The sequence below is a fragment of the Chelonia mydas genome, chromosome 6 (genome assembly GCF_015237465.2).
Source record: "Chelonia mydas isolate rCheMyd1 chromosome 6, rCheMyd1.pri.v2, whole genome shotgun sequence".
Classification (NCBI taxonomy): domain Eukaryota; kingdom Metazoa; phylum Chordata; order Testudines; family Cheloniidae; genus Chelonia; species Chelonia mydas.
In genome coordinates this window covers 71,925,619-71,945,406 of record NC_051246.2, presented here as the reverse complement: position 1 = coordinate 71,945,406, position 19,788 = coordinate 71,925,619, and the positions used below count along the sequence as shown (strand labels likewise).

General features: G+C 44.3%; 1 protein-coding gene across 11 annotated transcripts in view; it reads right to left on the bottom strand.

The window, feature by feature from the left end:
- RPAP1 (RNA polymerase II associated protein 1) overlaps window positions 1–19,788 on the bottom strand; it is a 53,816-nt gene that overhangs the window by 17,308 nt on the left and 16,720 nt on the right. For 6 of the 11 annotated variants that reach the window (XM_043548074.1, XM_043548079.1, XM_043548080.1 and 3 more), the window contains exons 8-14: window positions 14,672–14,787; window positions 14,072–14,170; window positions 13,532–13,633; window positions 9,260–9,427; window positions 6,359–6,538; window positions 2,558–2,692; window positions 2,182–2,361 (exon numbers count right to left, since the gene is read on the bottom strand). In XM_043548074.1, the coding sequence (XP_043404009.1) occupies window positions 2,182–2,361; window positions 2,558–2,692; window positions 6,359–6,538; window positions 9,260–9,427; window positions 13,532–13,633; window positions 14,072–14,170; window positions 14,672–14,787 (980 nt within the window). The remainder of the gene's footprint in view (window positions 1–2,181; window positions 2,362–2,557; window positions 2,693–6,358; window positions 6,539–9,259; window positions 9,428–13,531; window positions 13,634–14,071; window positions 14,171–14,671; window positions 14,788–19,788) is intronic. The other 5 variants (XM_043548075.1, XM_043548076.1, XM_037900442.2 and 2 more) reach the window with 3 other exon arrangements.

Sequence of the window (19,788 nt, the reverse complement as noted above, 5' to 3'; positions counted from 1 at the left end):
CTGCAGCCTCCATTCATAGATTCGAAGGCCAGAAGGGACTAAGGGACTATTGTGATCATCTAGTCTGATATCCCCTATAACACAAAAGTCATAAAACTTCCCCAAAATAATTCTGAGAACGACCTTTTCAAAAAACATCCAATCTTGATTTAAAAGTTACTGGTGATGGGGAATCTACCAATACTCTCTGTTTCAATGGTTAATTACCCTCACCGTTAAAAATGAATGCCGTATTACCAGTCTGAATTTGTCTAGCTTCAACTTCCAGCCACAGGACCATGTTATACCTTTCACTGCTTGATTGAAAAGCCCATTATCAAATATTTGTTTCCCACCTACATACTGTAATCAAATTACCCATTAATCTCCTCTTTAAACTAAATAGATCCAATTTCTGAGTCTGTCACTATAAGGCATGTTTTCTAATCCTTTGATCATTCTCATGGCCCTTCTGTACCCTCTCTAATTTATCATCAGCATCTTCCTTGAATTGTGGGCACCAGAACTGGACACAGTATTCGAGCAGCAGATGCACTGGTGCCAAATATAAAGGTAAAATAACCTCTCCGCTCTTACTCGATTCACTCATTTAAGTATCCAAGGACTGCATTAATCCCGTCACACTAGGAGCTGATTCTATGATTCAGCTGATTATCCACCATGATCTCAAAATCTTTTTCAGAGTCACTGCCTCTCAGGACAGGTCCCCCATTCTGTAAAGATGGCCCCCAATCTTGGTTCCTAGATGTATACATTTACATTTAGCCATATTAAAACACATATTGTTTGCTTGTGCCCAGGTTACCATTCAGTGATGCTGATCACTGTATCAGTGGCCTGTCCTCTTCATTATTTCCAGCTCCCCCAATTATGTCATATCTGCAAATTTTCTCAGTGATTATTTTGTGTTTTTTTTCCAGGTCACTGATCAAAATGTTAAATAGCATAGGGCCAACAACCAATCCCTGTAGAACCCCACTAGAAATACATCATTCTATGACGATTCCCTGTTTACAATTACATTTTGAGACCTATCAGTTAGCCAGTTTCTTGTTCATTTAATGTGTGCAATGCTAATTTTATTTCAACCCATTCTAAACTCTCCTTTATAATCATACAGCTCACTGTAACATTCAAAGTGATCGGTTTAGTTTGTGTTACATTAAGGTTCCATTTATAAGGGTTTACTAAATGATCAATAAATGTTACAAGCATGTTACAAACATGTTATAAGCAACCCATTGTGGGACTCTAACATTCTATAACTACTGATTAACCTTTTATTAAAAGCCTACTAATCCTTTATAAGCCATTTATAAATGGAACCTTAATATAAAAGAGTGACCTAATTTTTGATATTTGGTGATTGTTCAATAGGTTTTCCTCTTTCAAAACGGGGTGTCTCATATCTGTTCAGGTGCTTTATTTGATAATGGGCTCTTGCTCTCTTGGAAACCTTCAGGTTTTAATTTAGTTTCTTGGACATCAATCTATTAGGAGCCTCTATAAATACTGAATTGAAAACTCCAGGAGGTGCCTGCTGTATTATGACAGGTACCTGCCAGCCATGCTGACTTCACACACTGCCTGGCATAACTGACTTCATCTGTTTTTCTGATTGGTTGTTGGAAGTGAGGTCATCAGTTTGATGAGCAGGGATAGCATAAAGGAAGAACGACTATTTCTGAAGGCAGTATTCATCCTCTTTATGGTTTCATTAAGTAATGGACTCAAGGAGGTGTGTGAGAAAGCACCTGGTACCTTCTTGGGTGGAACAGTTGTAAGAGGGCACCTCTACAGAGATGCTGCCAGCACTTTCCCAACACACACTCTTGGCCTCCTAAGAGGATTGTCTGACCTTCAGGGACGCCTCTTAACAGTCAATCAAACTACGTAGAACATATGCATTTGGCAGCATACAGCTGAGAGACACAGAGATGGAGGGGCTGGGAGTTACACTGCTAATATTTAAGTGTTTGGAAGCCAGCTGCTTTTCTTCATTCCAGAGATGGATCCAAATCAGAACCCTTCCCTCCACATGAACTCTGGGTCCAAATCTGCAGCTCAGACCCATCTCTAGTTAATTCCCTCCCTTTATTTAGAAACCAAGGCATATTAAAACCAGGGCTTCCACTTCCGCCCATTGTGACCAGAAAGGCCATGCTGAATCATACTGCTTACCAGTCTGGCTGTTGCATTCCTCCCCCCAGATGCCAGGACTCTGATTAACTTCATGGCGGTGGCACACGCAACTCCATGGAGGCTGGTGAGCAAGTGCCCTGGCTCAGCTACCCGGGGATCCCACTGGATAGGGAGAAACTCTCTAACGATGGTGTCAATCAGCCGAGGACAGGCCAGGAGCTGTACAAAAGCAAGCAACACAGACATTGACTCTCAGGGCAGGAACGCAACTCCGGCAGTTTGATTGTCAGCAGGAGCAAGTAGCACAACAATACTGAGCCTCCCTATCCCCTCTCCATTTCTCCATCTTCTTCCTCACCATTCCCCCTCCTCACCCATTGCCCCCTTCTCTCTAACCGCCTGCAAAGGTGGGTACCTGACTGCATGCTTCAGAGGAGTGCCTTGCCACCCGGGTGAGAATATCCAAGATGTCCAGAACTACAGCGGGGACAGGTCGCACCACCTCAAGGATGTACCTCAGCCGATGAAGAAACTGAGTCTTCAGAAGCCCCTGCAAGACAAAGAAAACAAAAACAAACCCATCATGTTCCTAACATTAGCTCTATACACAGTGTTCATGCTACAGCTGCTGGAAAGAAAGCCCTGTAAAATAGGTGTCTATTTATAAGAACAGGATTGAAAACCATCCTTTGTTTTAACGGGAGAACTCTCCACTCAGAGCTGCTAGTGCGAAGACAAACAAGTATAAGTTGGGAGAGAGAGAGAAAGAGCAACCGAACTTCCATATGGGATCAGACCAGTGTATGAGGGATCCAAACCCACATGCTTCAGCACATAAGACAACTACTGACTGACAGGGGATAGGAAGACCATTTCCACCATAATAGACAATTATGAAATAATGTGCCTGTACGGGTTCTCCCACCTTTGCTGAAACTGGCCACTGATCCCCATCTAGTTCAGTATCCTGTCTCTGGCAGTGTCCAGTACCAGAAACTGAGAATGGACAGTTGTCAAGGTTCCTTCCCCACTCTGAACTCTAGGGTACAGATGTGGGGACCTGCATGAAAGACCCCCTAAGCTTATTCTTACCAGCTTAGTTTAAAAACTTCCCCAAGGTACAAACTTTGCCTTGTCCTTGAACTGTATGCTGCCACCACCAAGCGTGTTAAACAAAGAACAGGGAAAGAGCCCACTTGGAGATGTCTTCCCCCAAAATATCCCCCCAAGCCCTACACCCTCTTTCCTGGGGAAGGCTTGATTAAAAATCCTCACCAATTTGTACAGGTGAACACAGACCCAAACCCTTGGATCTTAAGAACAATGAAAAATCAATCAGGTTCTTAAAAGAAGAATTTTAATTGAAGAAAAGGTAAAAGAATCACCTCTGTAAAATCAGGATGGTAAATACCTTACAGGGTAATCAGATTCAAAACATAGAGAATCCCTCTACGCAAAACCTTAAGTTACAAAAAGACACAAAAACAGGAATATACATTCCATCCAGCACAGCTTATTTTACCAGCCATTAAACAAAAGGAAATTAACGCATTTCTAGCTAGTTTACTTACTAACTAACAGAAGTTCTGAGACTGCATTCCTGATCTGTTCCTGGCAAATGTATCACCCAGACAGACGAACCCTTTGTTTCCTGCCCATCCCGGTTTGAAAGTATCTTGTCTCCTCATTGGTCATTTTGGTCAGGTGCCAGCAAGGTTATTTTAGCTTCTTAACCCTTTACAGGTGAAAGGGTTTTGCCGCTGGCCAGGAGGGATTTTATAGCACTATATACCGAAAGGTGGTTACCCTTCCCTTTATTTTTATGACAACAGTTAATGCCAGAAAGATTAGGTGACTTTTTTAGGGTTAAATAGTGGGAGATCAGAGTCAGTGTCAAAGGAGGGAACAGAATCTGAAAGTCAAGTGACATTCATTTTTGGACCTGGAAAGCAGGCATTTCCAAAAACATGTGGATTTACTACTCATGTTTTATGGTAACACCTTGGTGATCTGTTCTGGCATTTAATATAAAATGCACTTGCAATAAAAATAGAGGGAATTGAATTTCAAAGAAGCAGAAGATTCATATGGCTATGACATAGCCATGGACCTGTATCTTGAAAGGTCCCTTGCAAACCTTCTTCCTTTGATAAGAGTCAGTATGGGAGGATATAGCCTTCTTAAATCCCTCAAAATTGCACCTTCCAACTTCATTCATGGTCATCCTTATGCTCTACTTCTTGCGACCGCACTCTATAAACGTTCTGTAAAAGCATACCCCTTCTTATGCACGTTGGATATGACCCTACCACTGTAGTCATCTTGTTCCCAACTAGTGCAAGCCTGCAACTTGCTGGGATTGTTTAAGTATCTCCTAGTTCGTTACAAAAAATCAAATCAACGGATTTTAAGAAGCTGCCATAATTATTGGCATTGAAAACAGTTTAGTTTCCTCTCCTCAGCTGTTTTTAACAGCCATGTTTCTGCTCATCGGTATCATGTTGAACACTCCTATCTTAGTTGTCACAAAGACATGCATCCAGCCAAACAGACTTCTGAAGATATTAAAATGCCACTGACACAAGACCGATCAAACGTATGACTTCTTTGGTTATAGAACCTTCTGCTGTCAACCAACTACCTGGATAGATAAAACAATTCAACCATTCAATGTCACGGCCTTCTACATGCGGTGTCGGCAGGTCATTCATTTCTGTTTTATAGGAGGCATGCATAGCTTTGGTTTTATCACCATTGGTCTTAAATCCATAGATTCATCAGTTTTTCGCAGCTCTTCCAGCATTAACTGTAGTCGGTCAGTACTCTCTCCAAGTAGGGCATCATCATCCACATACGAGACCTTCTAAAGATGAATCTTTAAAATTTCAGACCTCCTACTTTGACGACAAAGCTGGTTGAGGCCAGACAGTCTATTAGAACAGTAAATAAAGTTGGGGAGCAAACGCACACCTGGCACACCCCTTATTCTACGGAAAAATCAAACTAATACAACTGTTGACTCTCATACATCTAAACATATTGTGGTACAACTCCACCACTAGGCACACTATATCCTGAGGCATCCCATACTAGCATAGCAGTACCCTCAGTGCTGATGGATGCACTGAGTCAAGAGTGGCCGCAGAATCTATAAACACAATCTGAACTTCCTCTTGTCACTCTAGTCGTTTTTCAATAACATTCCACAAAGTATATATAGCAGGGACTGACCAGTATGGAAACTACACTGGTTGTCTCTCATTTTGTACAAGCTGATCGCTGTCCTTTTTTTAAAAGGAGATGAAGCAGCCCCTTTTCCAATCTTCTGGAATGTGACTGGTTTCCCAAACTTTTAAGACAACTAAAAGCTGAAACTCCACTCTTGAGCAGTTTTGATGAAATATTGTTAAGACCAGATACTTTATTATTTAGTAACTGTTGGATCGCAAACAGCATTTCCTCTAATGTCACCAGCCTGTTTCTGCTGGGTTCATTTTTGGATTAAGGTTGTAGCTAACATCTTGTGAGCATCTGTTCATTAATTCACAAAAATTCATGTTAGTTCAGATTAGTCATAACACTACTTGAGGACAACAATCACATCAGCAGGATTTGGCAGTTATACTGATCTGAGAATGACAAACTTTTCATTCAGCACCACAAGCTGAGTTCTCCTCTGCTTTGATTCAGGTCTCGGTTGCTACTCCTTTAAACACACTGCCAGTATCTCTGAGTAGAACAGAGATCTAGCTACCCCTGAGCTATTCACCTGGAGTATCCCAGGGAAACGGAGTAACATGGTGACAGCCTTAAGCACGTGGGTCAAAATGCTATAACTGAGGATTTATATACCACAGTGAGTAATGGTGGCCATACTATCATTACCTAGAAGGTTGGCTCTGAGATAACAAAAATGACTGTGTTTCTAGGTCTCATATCAGTGGGACAAGGATGAACAAAAGTGCATGCAGAATTCACATTAAAGTTATAAGGGTTTAATTGCAAGATGCAAATATAAGAGGGAGGTGGATGAATTATTAGGTGGTCTCACTTAAGTGACATCCCATAAATGATGGTGACATCAAGGTCACCAATGTTCCAGAAATCAAACTGGAATTTCAATGTACAGGTCCATCTAGCTAGCTTTAACAGCACATACAGCCTTCATGCAAATATGGTTTTGCTGGCGAGATTCCAGACACAGCTATGGGTTTACCTTTATGACATCATACCGGGCCACATCTGGATCTGGCTTGTTTTCATCCTTTGATTTTTTCCGTGGTTTCTTTTCCATTAGAGTCAATTCTTCCTCTTCCTCCTCCTCCTCTTCACTGTTGGGGGTGAAGGGGAACACAGCCATCCCCTGGTACCATGAGAAAGTCTGGTCAAGATACTCCTGTGAGGAAAAGAAAAGCACATACATAAATTGTAGCAAAGGGAGGGTGAAAAGGGAAGCATTTTAAAAATGCTTTTGATTACAAGCCAATGCAGCCCAAAATGGGAACAAGAAACCATGGTGTATTCACAAAGCCCAAGTCTAAGCTAAAAGGACCTGGGGATGTTGCCAACCTCAGACTGGTCCAAATTCCACTGAGACAAAAGCATTCTGAACAGATATGCAGAATGGGTAATAACTGTTTATCTAGTGGTTACCTGGAAGACAATATTCTTGGGTTCTATTTTGGTTTCTACCACTGGCTCACTGTTGATCTCAAATGGGTTACTTAGAGGTGCACTCGAGTTAAAAAGTATGTTAAAATAAGTGTTATCCATTTTCCTCTATATTAAACTTTGTTTACTTTTTGCATCTTTCTCAGCTTGGACAATGAACATATAGACTAGACAGCTTTACTTTTGTTTCTATCCCATTTCACATTCAGGTTCTCCTGCTCTAGAACAAGGCTGTAAATATTTGAGCTTCCACCACTTCAGAGAAATGTTTCCATCCAAACCAGACCTGTTTTCCAGTGAATGTTTTTAACTGCAGAAAAAACTTATTTTATTTTTTTAAATGAAAACTAAATTTGAGGCTTCAACTACTTGACAGAGTCCCTTTAAACTTATCACTTGGTCTGCCAATCAGTAAAACAATTATTCTACTAGCTGCCTGCCACACAAGGGTGTCGTGCGGCTTAGTTAACGCTTGTAAAGTTCTCGAACAATCTTGGATGAAAGGTGCTATAGAAGTTTGAACTATTATTAGGCACAAAAAGCAATGCTGACAAGATGAAGGGTAAATTATGAAGTCAAGGGCTGAGAGAGAAGGCTGGGATTCCAGCTCGAAGCCCTGAAATTGGGATCCACTGTTTTAAATCTAGAAGTCAAACTCTACATAGATTATTTCAGTCTTCAAATAATTAATAGAAATAAGTCACCCTTGCCTCCCTTTGGCAAGACCTAATTTATGGATGACGGGAACATTTAGTCTAGAATGATAAAGCCCTGAAATTATAATAGAGATAACAGAAGTATTAACAGACCCTTAACTAGGCAGAAACTAGGCATACCTGGAAAAGCCGGAGTACTCCTCAAGAGTGAGGTCATGCACAGACGAAGGTGAGATAAGTTAATGATGACATATTTGTGGAGCATTCCCCTTGGATAAAAAGTACTTTGCACATGTAAATTATCATCCAGCTAATGATCTCAGAGTGCTTGACAATTATTAATAAATGGAGCCTCCAAACATCCCGGTGAGACAAGGCAGTATTGTTTATCCCCATTTGACACAGGAAGCCTGAGGCTGTGAGACTTGCCAAAGATCACGCCACGTGTCTGTGGCAGAGCCAAGGACACAATGGCAGATGCCCAGTCCAGAGCTCTACACACAAGACCATCCTTCCCCCGTAGGTCTGGAGCCACCCTCTGAAGCCTGATAACATGAGTGACACACTGAGGATGTTCAAAATGAGAAATCACAACACAGACAGATGCCTTTATAGTGCAATTGTTGGTAGAGTTTCTGGCCTTGCATATGCAAAGACATCACACCACAAGTCAAGAAGGCAACATTCCTTCTTTATGGCTCCAGCAGAGAACACCTTGACTACTCCATTTTGCTCTGGACACCTAGTTACCAGAAACATGCAGACAATTCAAAAGGGAGTCAGAGAAAAAAATCATTAAGAGGCTGGAAGGATTGGTTTATGGCACTGTTTCCAATGCAGGAAGCAGGGCCCACCCAGGAGAGCATAATTAGACCAAGGGATGATGGAGCAGAGGAAAGGAACAGTAGAACAGGGAAAGCTACATAAACCTCCATTCACCTCCCCTCCCCCACTGTGACTATGCTCCTGTGATTGGAGGAAGTTGCAGGGGACTGCTTGAAAGCTATCTGCTTTCCTTGCCTACTTCAGCGGCAGTCCGACTGCAGCCCCCCAGGGGAGCAGCTCCTGGTCAAAAGGCTGCAGATTCAGGCAGCAGGGCTCACCCATGCTCCTTCTGCAGGGCTAAGCCCAGCCAGGAGGGCATGTGGGTCTTTGCCTGAGAGAGCTATCAGTGATATCTGCACCTCAAAAAAGACATGTAGTCTTCTGGTGAAAAGAGGGACACAGGCAGGAAAGAAGAAGAAACAAGACCAAGAAAACAGCAAAAGAGCACAAGAGAGGGAATCAGAGAAAATGGACAGATCTATGGAGTGAGGGCGGCAACTGTGCTGGTATAAGGCATGAGGGGGAGAGCATCCAGCTGCCAGTCCACTGGCTGGAAAGGAGGCACCACAATAAAGGGCTGGAAACCACAGATGTAAGAGGTCAGATTAAAAGAACTAAATACATATAGCTTGAAAATGGGACTGTGAAATAATACAGTGTACATGAACACCAAAAAAGGGAGAGAAGTTCAGCAGCCCTGAGATGAATTTAGGGCAAGGCAGAGTTAGTCTGAACAGCAGGAACAAATTCTGAACAGTGAGATCTATTAAGAGTAACTAGGCCAAGGAAAAGGAGTGATGGAAGCCCTACTGCTTACAGTGAGACTGAACAAAGCATGAAAATAGTGTTCTGTGGAGAATAACAGGACACTGACCACCATATAGCTTGATCCAAATGATTTAATAGGTCCCTTCCTTCTGATTCCCACACCCAAATCGGTATTACACCCAGCACCTCTCTCTCACCTCATCTTCAGGGGACACCAGCAGTGCATGGAGAGCCCAGACAGATGCCGCAATGACATTATCCACCGTATCATCCAAGGAGAAGCGCAACAAGAAGAGGAATCCAGCATCGAGCAGCAAGCGCAGGACACTACCCTTCAGGGAGGAGGCAAACTCCCCAGCCTTGGCCTGAAAGAAATGCCACCCACATCCTCAGCATCAACAGAGTCACCCCATTAAAGCCAGGTGTGTATTAACATGCACCACACTTGCTGTTGCCTATGTTAAATGTAAAGCAGCTAAGAAAGCTGTGTTTGGTCAGTGACAACTATGGACCACCCTGTCCAATGGGAGCTGCATGGCAAGACTGGAACATTACATAGTGGCTACACATTTTTACACTATTTAATCCAAAGCTGATTAACTCCAGAATGACCCTAGCAGTTGCCCATGAGGAGACTTTAGAACCAATTAAAAAGGGAATCCAACAGGCATCCTGGACTCCAATGGACATGCACAACGCAGAGAAATTCAGTAGGGCCATATTGAGTTCAGATACCCACAATGCTCTGCACTTTGGGAATGTTTCCAACTAACAACCTGCCACGGCTTCTTTTGAACCTCCCCCTCTCTCCACAGGAGGGTCACCAACATGCCCCAATGGGATAAACATACAGGAGCAATTACACTGCAAACACACGGGGATCCATGAGGAAGGCCGTGCACATCATGAACACCAGACTGCTTGCAGCTTCACGACCCACAGTCCCCCCAGAATACTCCTTTTGTACCTCCACTAGAAGGGAACAGTCCCACGTTCCTCATGCCATTCTGCCATTTGCTGAGATTTCACACTTAGTTTGAGGGATCACAATTCATTTCCTATTTAAGCATGACAAACTATCCCTATAGCTGAACTAAGGCTCTCCCACTGTGGTCTAGCCCCACTGCACTAACCCTATCAATATGTGGGGCAGGGAGAGTGAAAAGCAAGTACAGCAGGAGTAGGAAGACACTTCATCCCTTGGTTTCTATTCTTTTCCTTTTGTTTTCTGTATGTGAATGGCTCCCCTTCCCTCACCTCAGAGGTCAGACTTTTTAATTCTGGACCAAACTCCTGATCCTCACCCCAGCCCACAAAGTTCTTCACATTAAGTCCTCTCTGCATCATTCATTGCTGACATCCCCTGCAGTACTTTCCCTGTGAGCCAGGTAGGAAGTTATGCTCCTTTCCACTGAGGCAGACAATTCATTCTGCCACTGTTGCTGGTGCATTGCTTTAGGAGCAGGATGGTTTATTCTCACCTGCTATAAGAACAAGCATGTCACAGAGCTGGCTCAGCCAACGGAAGAGGAAGTGTAATAAAATCGCTTATGTCAGATATAAGACTGTAGATTAATCACAGTTAACTCACATGATTAACTCAAAAAAATTAATCGCGATTAATCGCAGTTTTAATTGCACTGTTAAACAATAGAATACCAATTGAAATGTATTAAGTATTTTGGATGTTTTTCTACATTTTCATATATATTGTATTCTGTGTTGTAACTGAAATCATAGTGTATATTATTTTTGTTACAAATACTTGAACTGTAAAAATAACAAAAGATAGTATTTTTCAATTCACCTCATACAAGTACTGAAGTGCAATCTCTTTGTCGTGAAAGTGCAACTTACAAATGTAGATTTTTTTGTTACATAATTGCACTCAAAAACAAAACAATGTAAAACCTCAGAGCCTACAAGTCCACTCAGTCCTACTTCTTGTTCAGCCAGTAGCTAACACAAACAAGTTTGTTTGCATTTACAAGAGATAATGCTGCCCTCTTCTTATTTACAATGTCACCAGAAAGTGAGAACAGGCATTTGCAGGGCACTTTTGTAGCCAGCATTGCAAGGTATTTATGTGCCAGATATGCTAAACATTTGTATGCCCCTTCATGCTTCGGCCACCATTCCAGAGGACATGCTTCCGTGCTGACGACGCTTGTTAAAAAAATAATGTGTTAATTAAATTTGTGATTGAACTCCTTGGGGGAGAATTGTCTGTCCCCTGCTCTGTTTTACCCGCATTCTGCCATATATTTCATGTTATGGCAGTCTCTATGACCCAGGACGTTGTTCATTTTAAGAACACTTTCACTGCAGATTTCACAAAATGCAAAGAAGGTACCAATGTGAGATTTCTAAGGCTAGCTACAGCACTCGACCCAAGATTTAAGAATCTGAAGTACCTTCCAAAATCTGAGCGGGACGAGGTGTGGAGCATGCTTTCAGAAGTCTTAAAAGAGTAACACTCTGATGCAGAAACTACAGAACCCAAACCACCAAAAAAGAAAATCAACCTTCTGCTGGTGGCATCTGACTCAGATAATGAAAATGAGCACACGACGGTCTGCACTGCTTTGGATGGTTAACAAGCAGAACCCATCATCAGCATGGATGCATGTCCCCTGGAATGGTGGTTGAAGCATAAAGGGACATATGAATCTTTAGTGCATCTGGCACATAAATATCTTGCGATTCCAGCTACAACAGAGAACGCATGTTCTCACTGTCAAGCGACACTGTAAACAAGAACCAGGCAGTATTATCTCCTGAAAATGTAAACAAACTTGTTTGTCTGAGTGACTGGTTGAACAAGAAGTAGGACTGAGTGGACTTGCAGGTTCTAAAATTTTTTGTTTTATTTTTGAGTGCAGTTTTTTTTGTACATAATTCTACATTTTTAAGTTCATCTTTCATGATAAAGAAATTGCACTAGAGTATGTGTGAACTGAAAAACACTATTTCTGGTTTTTTTACAGTGCAAATACTTGTAATCAAAAATAAATATAAAGTGAGCACTGTGCACTTTGTATTCGGTGTTGTAATTGAAATCAATATATTTGAAAATGTCGAAAACACCCAAAAATATTTAAATAAATGGTCTTCTCTTATTGTTTAATTGGGTGATTAATCACAATTAATTTTTTTAATCGCTTGACAGCCCTAGTCAGATGAAACCATGGAGCCACCAAATATGCAATGTCTGTGACACTGCGGAACAGCACTTTTGAGCATCTTCTTCTAGCCCAGGGGTCTCAAACTCAAATGACCACGAGGGCCATGTAAGGACTAGTTCATTGGCCCGAGGGCCGCACCGCTGCCCCATCCCACCCCCTAACCGCTGCCCCGGCCCCGCCCCACTCCACCCCTTTCGTGAGGCTCTGCCCCTGCCCCGCCTCTTCCCACCCCTTCCCTGCCCCCATTCCAACCCCTTCCCTGAAATCCCCACCCCAACTCCGCCCCCCTCCCTGCCCCCAGGGGGTGCAGGAGGGGTGCAGCAGGGGGCTCAGGGCAGGGGGTTGGGATGCAGGGTGGGGCAGGCAGCTCAGGGCAGGGGGTTGGGGTGCAGGAGGGGGCTCAGGGCAGGGGGTTGGGGTGCAGGAAGGGTGCAGCATGGGGCTTAAGGCAGGGGGTCGGGGTGCAGTAGGGGTGTGGGGTGCAGCAGGGCAGGGGTTTCGGCTGCAGGAGGGGCGGGTCCGGCCCAGCGCGTACCAGGGGCAGAGCAGGCTCCCTCCCTGCCTGCCTGCCCTCCCCCACACCGCTCTGGGAAGCAGCCAGGACCCGGGGGGCGGCGGCACAGGGGTCTGTGTGTTGCCTCGGCCGCTCCTCCAGGTACCTCCCCTGAAGCTTCCATTGGCCGCGGTTCCCCGTTCCTGGGCAATGGGAGCTTCGGAGGAGGTACCTGGAGGAGCAACCAGGGCAACACACAGACCCCTGTGTCCGCCCCCTCCCCTCCCCCAGGTCCTGGCTGCTTCCCAGAGCAGCGCAGGGGCAGGGCAGGGAGGGAGACTGCCCTGCCCCCAGTGCGCGCCAGGCCAGAGCTGCTCTAGGTAACTTCTGGGGAGGTGGGGGTGCCACGGGGAGCTGGCGGGCCACAGAAAATAACCGCACAGGCCGCGTGTTTGAGACCCCTGTTCTAGAGATAGCTGGGGCTCAGTTCTCCTATAGCACAATACCACTTGGATTCACACAGATCTACACTTGACATGTGCATACACACACCCTGCCCCTTTATCAAGGTGGCAGGGACAGATGATACAGGAGTTGGCTCTGTCAGCTTCACACCCGTGACAGGTTCTACTTCATAGGGGGAATTTTCTGCTGGTGTCTTCTGGCTGGAATCCATCCACTTTGTGCTACCTGAGCAGTGCAAAGCGAACTTATCGCATTAGAGAATCTGGGCCCTGATATTGCCAGCAGTGTTAACTAGGAGGAAGAACTTCCATACAAAGGTCACTCACCTTCTGCACAACACGGCCTAGCACCTGTAATGCCAATGTCCGCTGCTGAATGATCTGACTGCGGCACAAGTGGAAGAGCTCTTGGAGGGAGTAACCAGCCCTCTACACAGAGGGGGAGGGTAAAGGAAAAAAAAAAAAGATAGATAAAATAGGATCCTTAGAGTAGTTACAAAATATAGCACAAGGGATAAACTGCATTGCAAAACAGTTGTGGGTGCTGCTTTATGCAAATGACTAAAGAGATTCTATTCTACTTCATTGAGAGACTAGCTAAAGTGTAACCCTTGATAGGTAAGCCAATTGTGTGGGGGTATTCTTTTGCAAGTAGATACATTTTAAAATGGGATTAAGGGGCGGAAATAGTGACTCAGTATGTTCTGATTTCTCTCCTGGGTCCTAATTCAACACAGGATCATGGACGCATTCCTAAGGGGCACATCAGTAGGATATCCAGACACGAAGAATCTGAGAATTAAACATGGAAATCAGAAAACGGTGTACTCTCTTTCCATTTCCACTTTATTCTGGTATCTCCCTTACTTCTGCTTCTTCTCCATGGTGGTGTAGGCCCAGATGAGTAGGTAAATCTGCATCTGGGGGAATCAATTCTCCTTTCAAACTAAATCGTGCTTGCATGCCCTATTTAAAAAAAAAAAAAAAAAAAGTTATTTTACTGCCTTTCACTCCACTCAGCTTTTATATCTTACTTCCTTAATACAGTTTCAAGCTCTTAGCTCGCAAAGTCTCAAGTTCTCTACAACTTATCTCCATTGCCCTGGTTTCTTAACTTCCAGAGCTATTTCCCCACATATTCCAGTTGCCAAACTTCAAGTTCCCAGATCTCTCAGACACTGGACGATAAATTCCCATCTCAATCCCTGGTCCCCTCTAATTCCAGATCTACCCTGCATAGTATTATGGAAAAGACTAGTACTGGATGAACATGGTAACTGGATTTTCATCGCACTCTAAGAGAGGACAGGGACAAATCTGGAGAGATGCCATTGTTGGCATCATTTATAGTTTGAAGAAGAGAAGGTTCATTTTCCAGCAACATCAGTCTCTGAAGACTTCACCAACATGAACCACACGTCCCACCAACAAACGAAAAGAGAGAAAATCAGTTTCTACTTTCCAAACCTTTTTGGTTCTCTTCTGCCGTGGGTGGGGCAGATCCTTTATCCACTCCAGCTTCTCAAACTCCACATTGTTCATGTGGATCCATTCCTTCTGGGGCTTGATGGGAAGGTCAACTTCTTTGAGGAAGGAGAGAAAGCATCAGAGGCATTATCTTTCCTGGGCACAGAGAGAGACAGCCAAATATTTGGCTTTGAGAGTATTTCATGTGCAGTTTTCATGTAAAGTAACAAGAAAACTATCTTCAAATTGACTTATAGCTGGTGCATAAACATCAAAGATTTACTGCTGTTTTAATCTTTCATAAGCTCTAGAAGAGGAAGTAAACAGCACTGTAATGAAATTCACAGACGATACTAATTTGGGAGGAGCTGAACACCAGACAGGATACAAACAAAGAGATTAGGGACAGAAAAAAAAATTAGATTCAAGTTTGAGAACGGCAAACTTAAAACCTCTGGGGGAAAATAATCTGAAATAAAGAAGCAGAAAGCTAGGAAGCAGTAATGCTGAAAGAAACAGATGAGAATGGACAGTAAATTATTAGCCTGCAGTGAATTATGGTAATAAAAAGGTCAGTGCAATATGGAGCTGCCTAGAGACATCATGTCACAGGACAGAGAGGTAATAATCCCTTACTACACAGATCTGATGCATCCACACCTGCAATGTTGTATTCAGTTCTGACTACCTAGTCAGAAGCTGATGTGATTGACTTCTGAGAAAAAGATTAAAAGAGCTTGTGATGGCATGCAAATCCCGCACAGGCCCTGAGTGGGTCAATGTGAGCTGAGAGGCCAGTTATGTTACCGATCATGAAGCCCAGTTGGGCAAGAGCAGGCTGGTTAGTATAAAGAGCAGAAATCTGTAGCAGAAGGGGGCTGCAGGGAGAGAGTCGGGGTGGAGTGGGGATAAACCCTGGGATCCTAGCCTGATTAGAGAAGGCTGGTAAGCAGCTGGGGAGGCATAAAGCAGCCACTGAGGTGGAGCAGGCCCTTGTGCTGCACCCTGAAAGAAGGGCAGGATTTGGACTGCCAGGAAGAGAGAGCTCTGGGAGATGTTCTGTGGAGGAACAGAGTAATGGGAATTTAAGGGGCATAAGGGAAAGGCTGAGAGAGGCTGGGTAAAAAGGAGCCCAGGGAAACAGCAGCAAAGAGTGGAAGTGCACAGACCTTGGCTGCTGGTTACAGGGTCCCTGGGCTGGAACCTGTTGTAGTGGGAGGGCCTGGGAAGGTGGCAGGAGCCTGGAGCTGGGGCCAAAAGACCTTCTGGTGAACTAAGGGGTGGACAAAATCATGACCTGGCCAGAGGACTGAGTTATAGGAAGAGAGGCCACCGGAATGACCATCAACAGAGGGCACCATGTGGGGAAACCACTGCTATGCCACACCTGGCCACGAAGAGGTGATCCTGAGGGACGCAAATACCCTTCACATAGCTAAATACATATAGAGAGAGAGCTTGGCTGAGCCACGACTCAGAGGAGAAGCACGACAACAGCTGACAAGTATTTGAAAGATGTAAACACCATGGAGGAAGATCAATTATTTAGCATAATAAACAGAGCTTTAAACTACAAAAAATTGAGAGAGAGGAAATTTAGGCTCAACATCATGGAAAACTTTTTGTCAGAGAGATGAATTAAGCTGCAAGTTGATCTCCAAAGGGAAGGGGTGCTTGGGACATGTACCTGGAGCCAACTAAACACTAGCAAAGGCACAGTAGAAATCTGTCCCATACTGGCTTAAGGATGGATTAGTTACCAGTCTTTTCCATCTCCAGATTCCACCTGGAAAACCACACAAACATTAGCTCAAGGTAGCCTGGACCAGGACTGGTTGCTGTGACCAGAGGGCATTGAAGAGTAGCAGCCTTGTTTCTGATTGAACAAAACAAGAGCAGGACATGGAGATGTTTAAATTACTGCTGTAATCCTCTGCACTGAAGCACCCTTGCAAGGAACAATGGATACACAGAAATCCTTTTTCCTGATCAGTCCTTTTCCCGCAGATAACTGGCCCGGCCTGAAGCCTAACCTTCTCCTGGCTCATGTCTCCAGTTAGCATTTTAATCTTCATAAAGGGACCCCATAATTTCTGAGACATAGCCACAGACTCATGATTAGTGTAGTATTGAATCAGGCAAGGAACCAAGAGCAGAGTTATCTACCCCAGCCAGAAAACTGTTCCACAGAACTTCAGCCAAAGGCCCAGTGCACATTTTAATTAAAGAAAAAAAGCATCTGAAATGAAAGAAGGTGGCATGTTTGTGGGTGGTGGGTGTGAAACAAAAGGAAGTAAAATCACCAGAAAACTGAAATCTATTGACATTTCTAATTCAACAAGTTGTTTTTCCCCTCTCCATTAATCACTAAATGAAGAGGGCTAATTTAATCATGCCATGAACAGGATTATTAATGTTACTAGTGGCCCTTGCATTACAATCTTGTCAACAGGAAAAGACGGATACATATTCCAAGGCATCAGCAGATTGTTCAATTACTGAGAAATCCCTTTACAGAAACACAAGCTGGTAGCCTGAATGCAACATATGTACCAAACTTTGCAGGGCTTCCATTGCTTTAAGGGTGACAAACCCAACCCTCTCCCTCTCCACCCTCCTTCCCAGAGCCTGTAGGCACTTTTTTCCTCTGATGAGAGTACAGCCTATGGGCAAAGGACTTGGGACAAATTTACCAGAAATTGAAGCCTTTTATTCTCACTAAGAAGGAATTAAAACGAATGCCTCCTCGAATGCTGTTGAACCAAGCTGCTCTTTCTCCTGTGGGATTCAGGATTACCATTTCTGCCAGTTTACTCATGATGAATATACTCCTTGACATCAGCAGTGGCAGCTTCCCAATGTTAAGTGCCAATGTAAAATTAATATTACATCTCCTGCTGGGCATGGTGCATTGCATGTGTAATCTCATGCAGTTGGAAATGCCTCACTGATTTTTAGAATTGCTTCTTTCTGTAAATTGCTTTCCTGCTCCTCTCCTCCTTGAAATATGAAGTCTCCCATAGAAAATCCCCTTTTCCCGTTCCAACACTGGCTTCCAGGGGGAGCAAAGCACCCTCCCCAACCAACATACTCTTCCCAAGAGCTCCAGTACAACCCTGCCCACCCTTTAAAGACCACTTCTCCTGAGCAACTAGTTTGTGCTGGTGCCTGGTGTGGAGTGGGGCAAGCGAGTGTCACTTACTAAGATGCAGCTTGTGCACTCCATTGTTCTGGAACTGAAGAGCTAAAAATAACCTTTATATTAAGGCTGATGGAGATAAAGAATCAGAGGGAGAAAACTGTTGTGGAGAAACAGCAGAAGGATTGTGGGGCGAGGCATTTTCTTCAATAGATGCTAAAACAGCTTTCCTTCCCCTCCACACACACAAGCTTCTCTCTCACCAAGGAAATGGTAAACACCGTCGTTATCTCCCCAAAACACACTGCCGAAATCCAGGAGCAAAAAGATCTCATTAGGCAGCCTGCACGCTACACTGTGACCCAGAGAACACATCAGAAGAGAGGATCGAGAGATGGAGACAGCAAAGGAACAACGTGAAACTGGGGAGAGGTACACCAGTGAGGGAGAGATGTAAGCAACAAAGGCACAGTGTTGGGGAAAAAACGGGCAACAAGATGGAGAAAAGGAAAAGGCACAAACAAAACAACAGGGAGGAAAGCAGGACTGGGAACAGAAACTTAAGGGAGAAGTACTCCTGTTCGCTAAGCAAATTCAATGCTGACGTAAGACTCCTGGAGACAGAGATCTTCTTGTCAAGAGGGCAGGTGCAGCAGCAGTGCTGGCTTCCCCAGAGTGCCCTCTCATGGTGCCCCAACAAGGACCTACAGTGAGAGCGTGTTTCTCTCTCCATGTCCATTCTCTCTTTGGCCTCTCTGCTGAGACTGTAAATAAGGGGACAATCAGCACCAGTTGCATTGGTACTTTGGTGAGGACCACTAGCAGCTCACCTGAGACCCATCAATTCATTTAACTTTAAAAAAGGGAAATAGGAATAAGCATTAAAGTATGCAGAGGACACACAGATTGGTGGTCTCAGCAAATCCAGTAGCCATGCATCTGATCTGCACTGTGGCTCTGCTGGGAGTAGGATTCTGACTAGACTGAGGCCAGGTTCAGTGGGCCATTATTCTGCACTGGCAGTACTGTAGCTCTCAGTATCTCACCTTCCTCGCAGCCTGGAAGGCCACAGCCCCTTTTATGCACAGTGGATAGAAATTAGCTTCCTTTTGGGAGAGCGGAAAGGGTGGAGACTTACTCCTTCTCCCAGCTCCCGTTTCCCTTCTATGGGGTTTGGTGAGAAAAGGAGACACCCCCTCTCTACCCCCCCAGCCCGTTCTGAGAGAGGAAGAAAAACTGAGCCTTGACTGGTACCCCTCATCTCCATGGACAAGAGAGTAAGTAGACCCCCCTTGGGGACAGAGCAGGGGGAAAGAGATGTTCGCTAGTAGGGGTTTGGGGAGAATAAGACCCAAGGGAGCACTGTAGGGTGCCCCTGAAGCACTACTCAGAGGGAAAAATGCTTGATTACTTGACAACAAAATGTCTGCTGAGCCAGGGTAGGAGACACCTGAGTGGAACTCAAGAGGCTGAGGGGATTGTTTCTGACCCAGGAGCCAAGATATTCATTGACAAGAAACTGGCATTTCCCCACCCACTCCTATACACACTTTGCCTCCTCTCTGTCTGAACTTCAAAGACCAGTCCTGGTAAAGCAAAATACAGAAAACACCATGGAAAACTTAGTAGGATTATCTTTGAACATTTCACTCTGTAAATGACAATTCTACAGCACGATTGCTCCCTTGCTACTTTATACTACTCTGTCACCCAAAGAATGGTGGAGCACCCCGACCACAACCACCCCCGTGTGAGCACCAGGCAGGCATCCGCTGGAAATCCACTCAGTTGGTTCTCAGATCCAAGCCACAGAGTAAGATCATGGGAAGTAAGGAAAGAAAAGACCAACTAGGTCACCCAACCTGACCAAGACCATTTACTGCAGAATTCCCACTAACATCTTGTCTTATTAGTAGGGCCAGCACCTTCCACGAGAGCTGAACTCTTGAAGGCAGAAGCTGAGCCCCAAAGGCTGTAA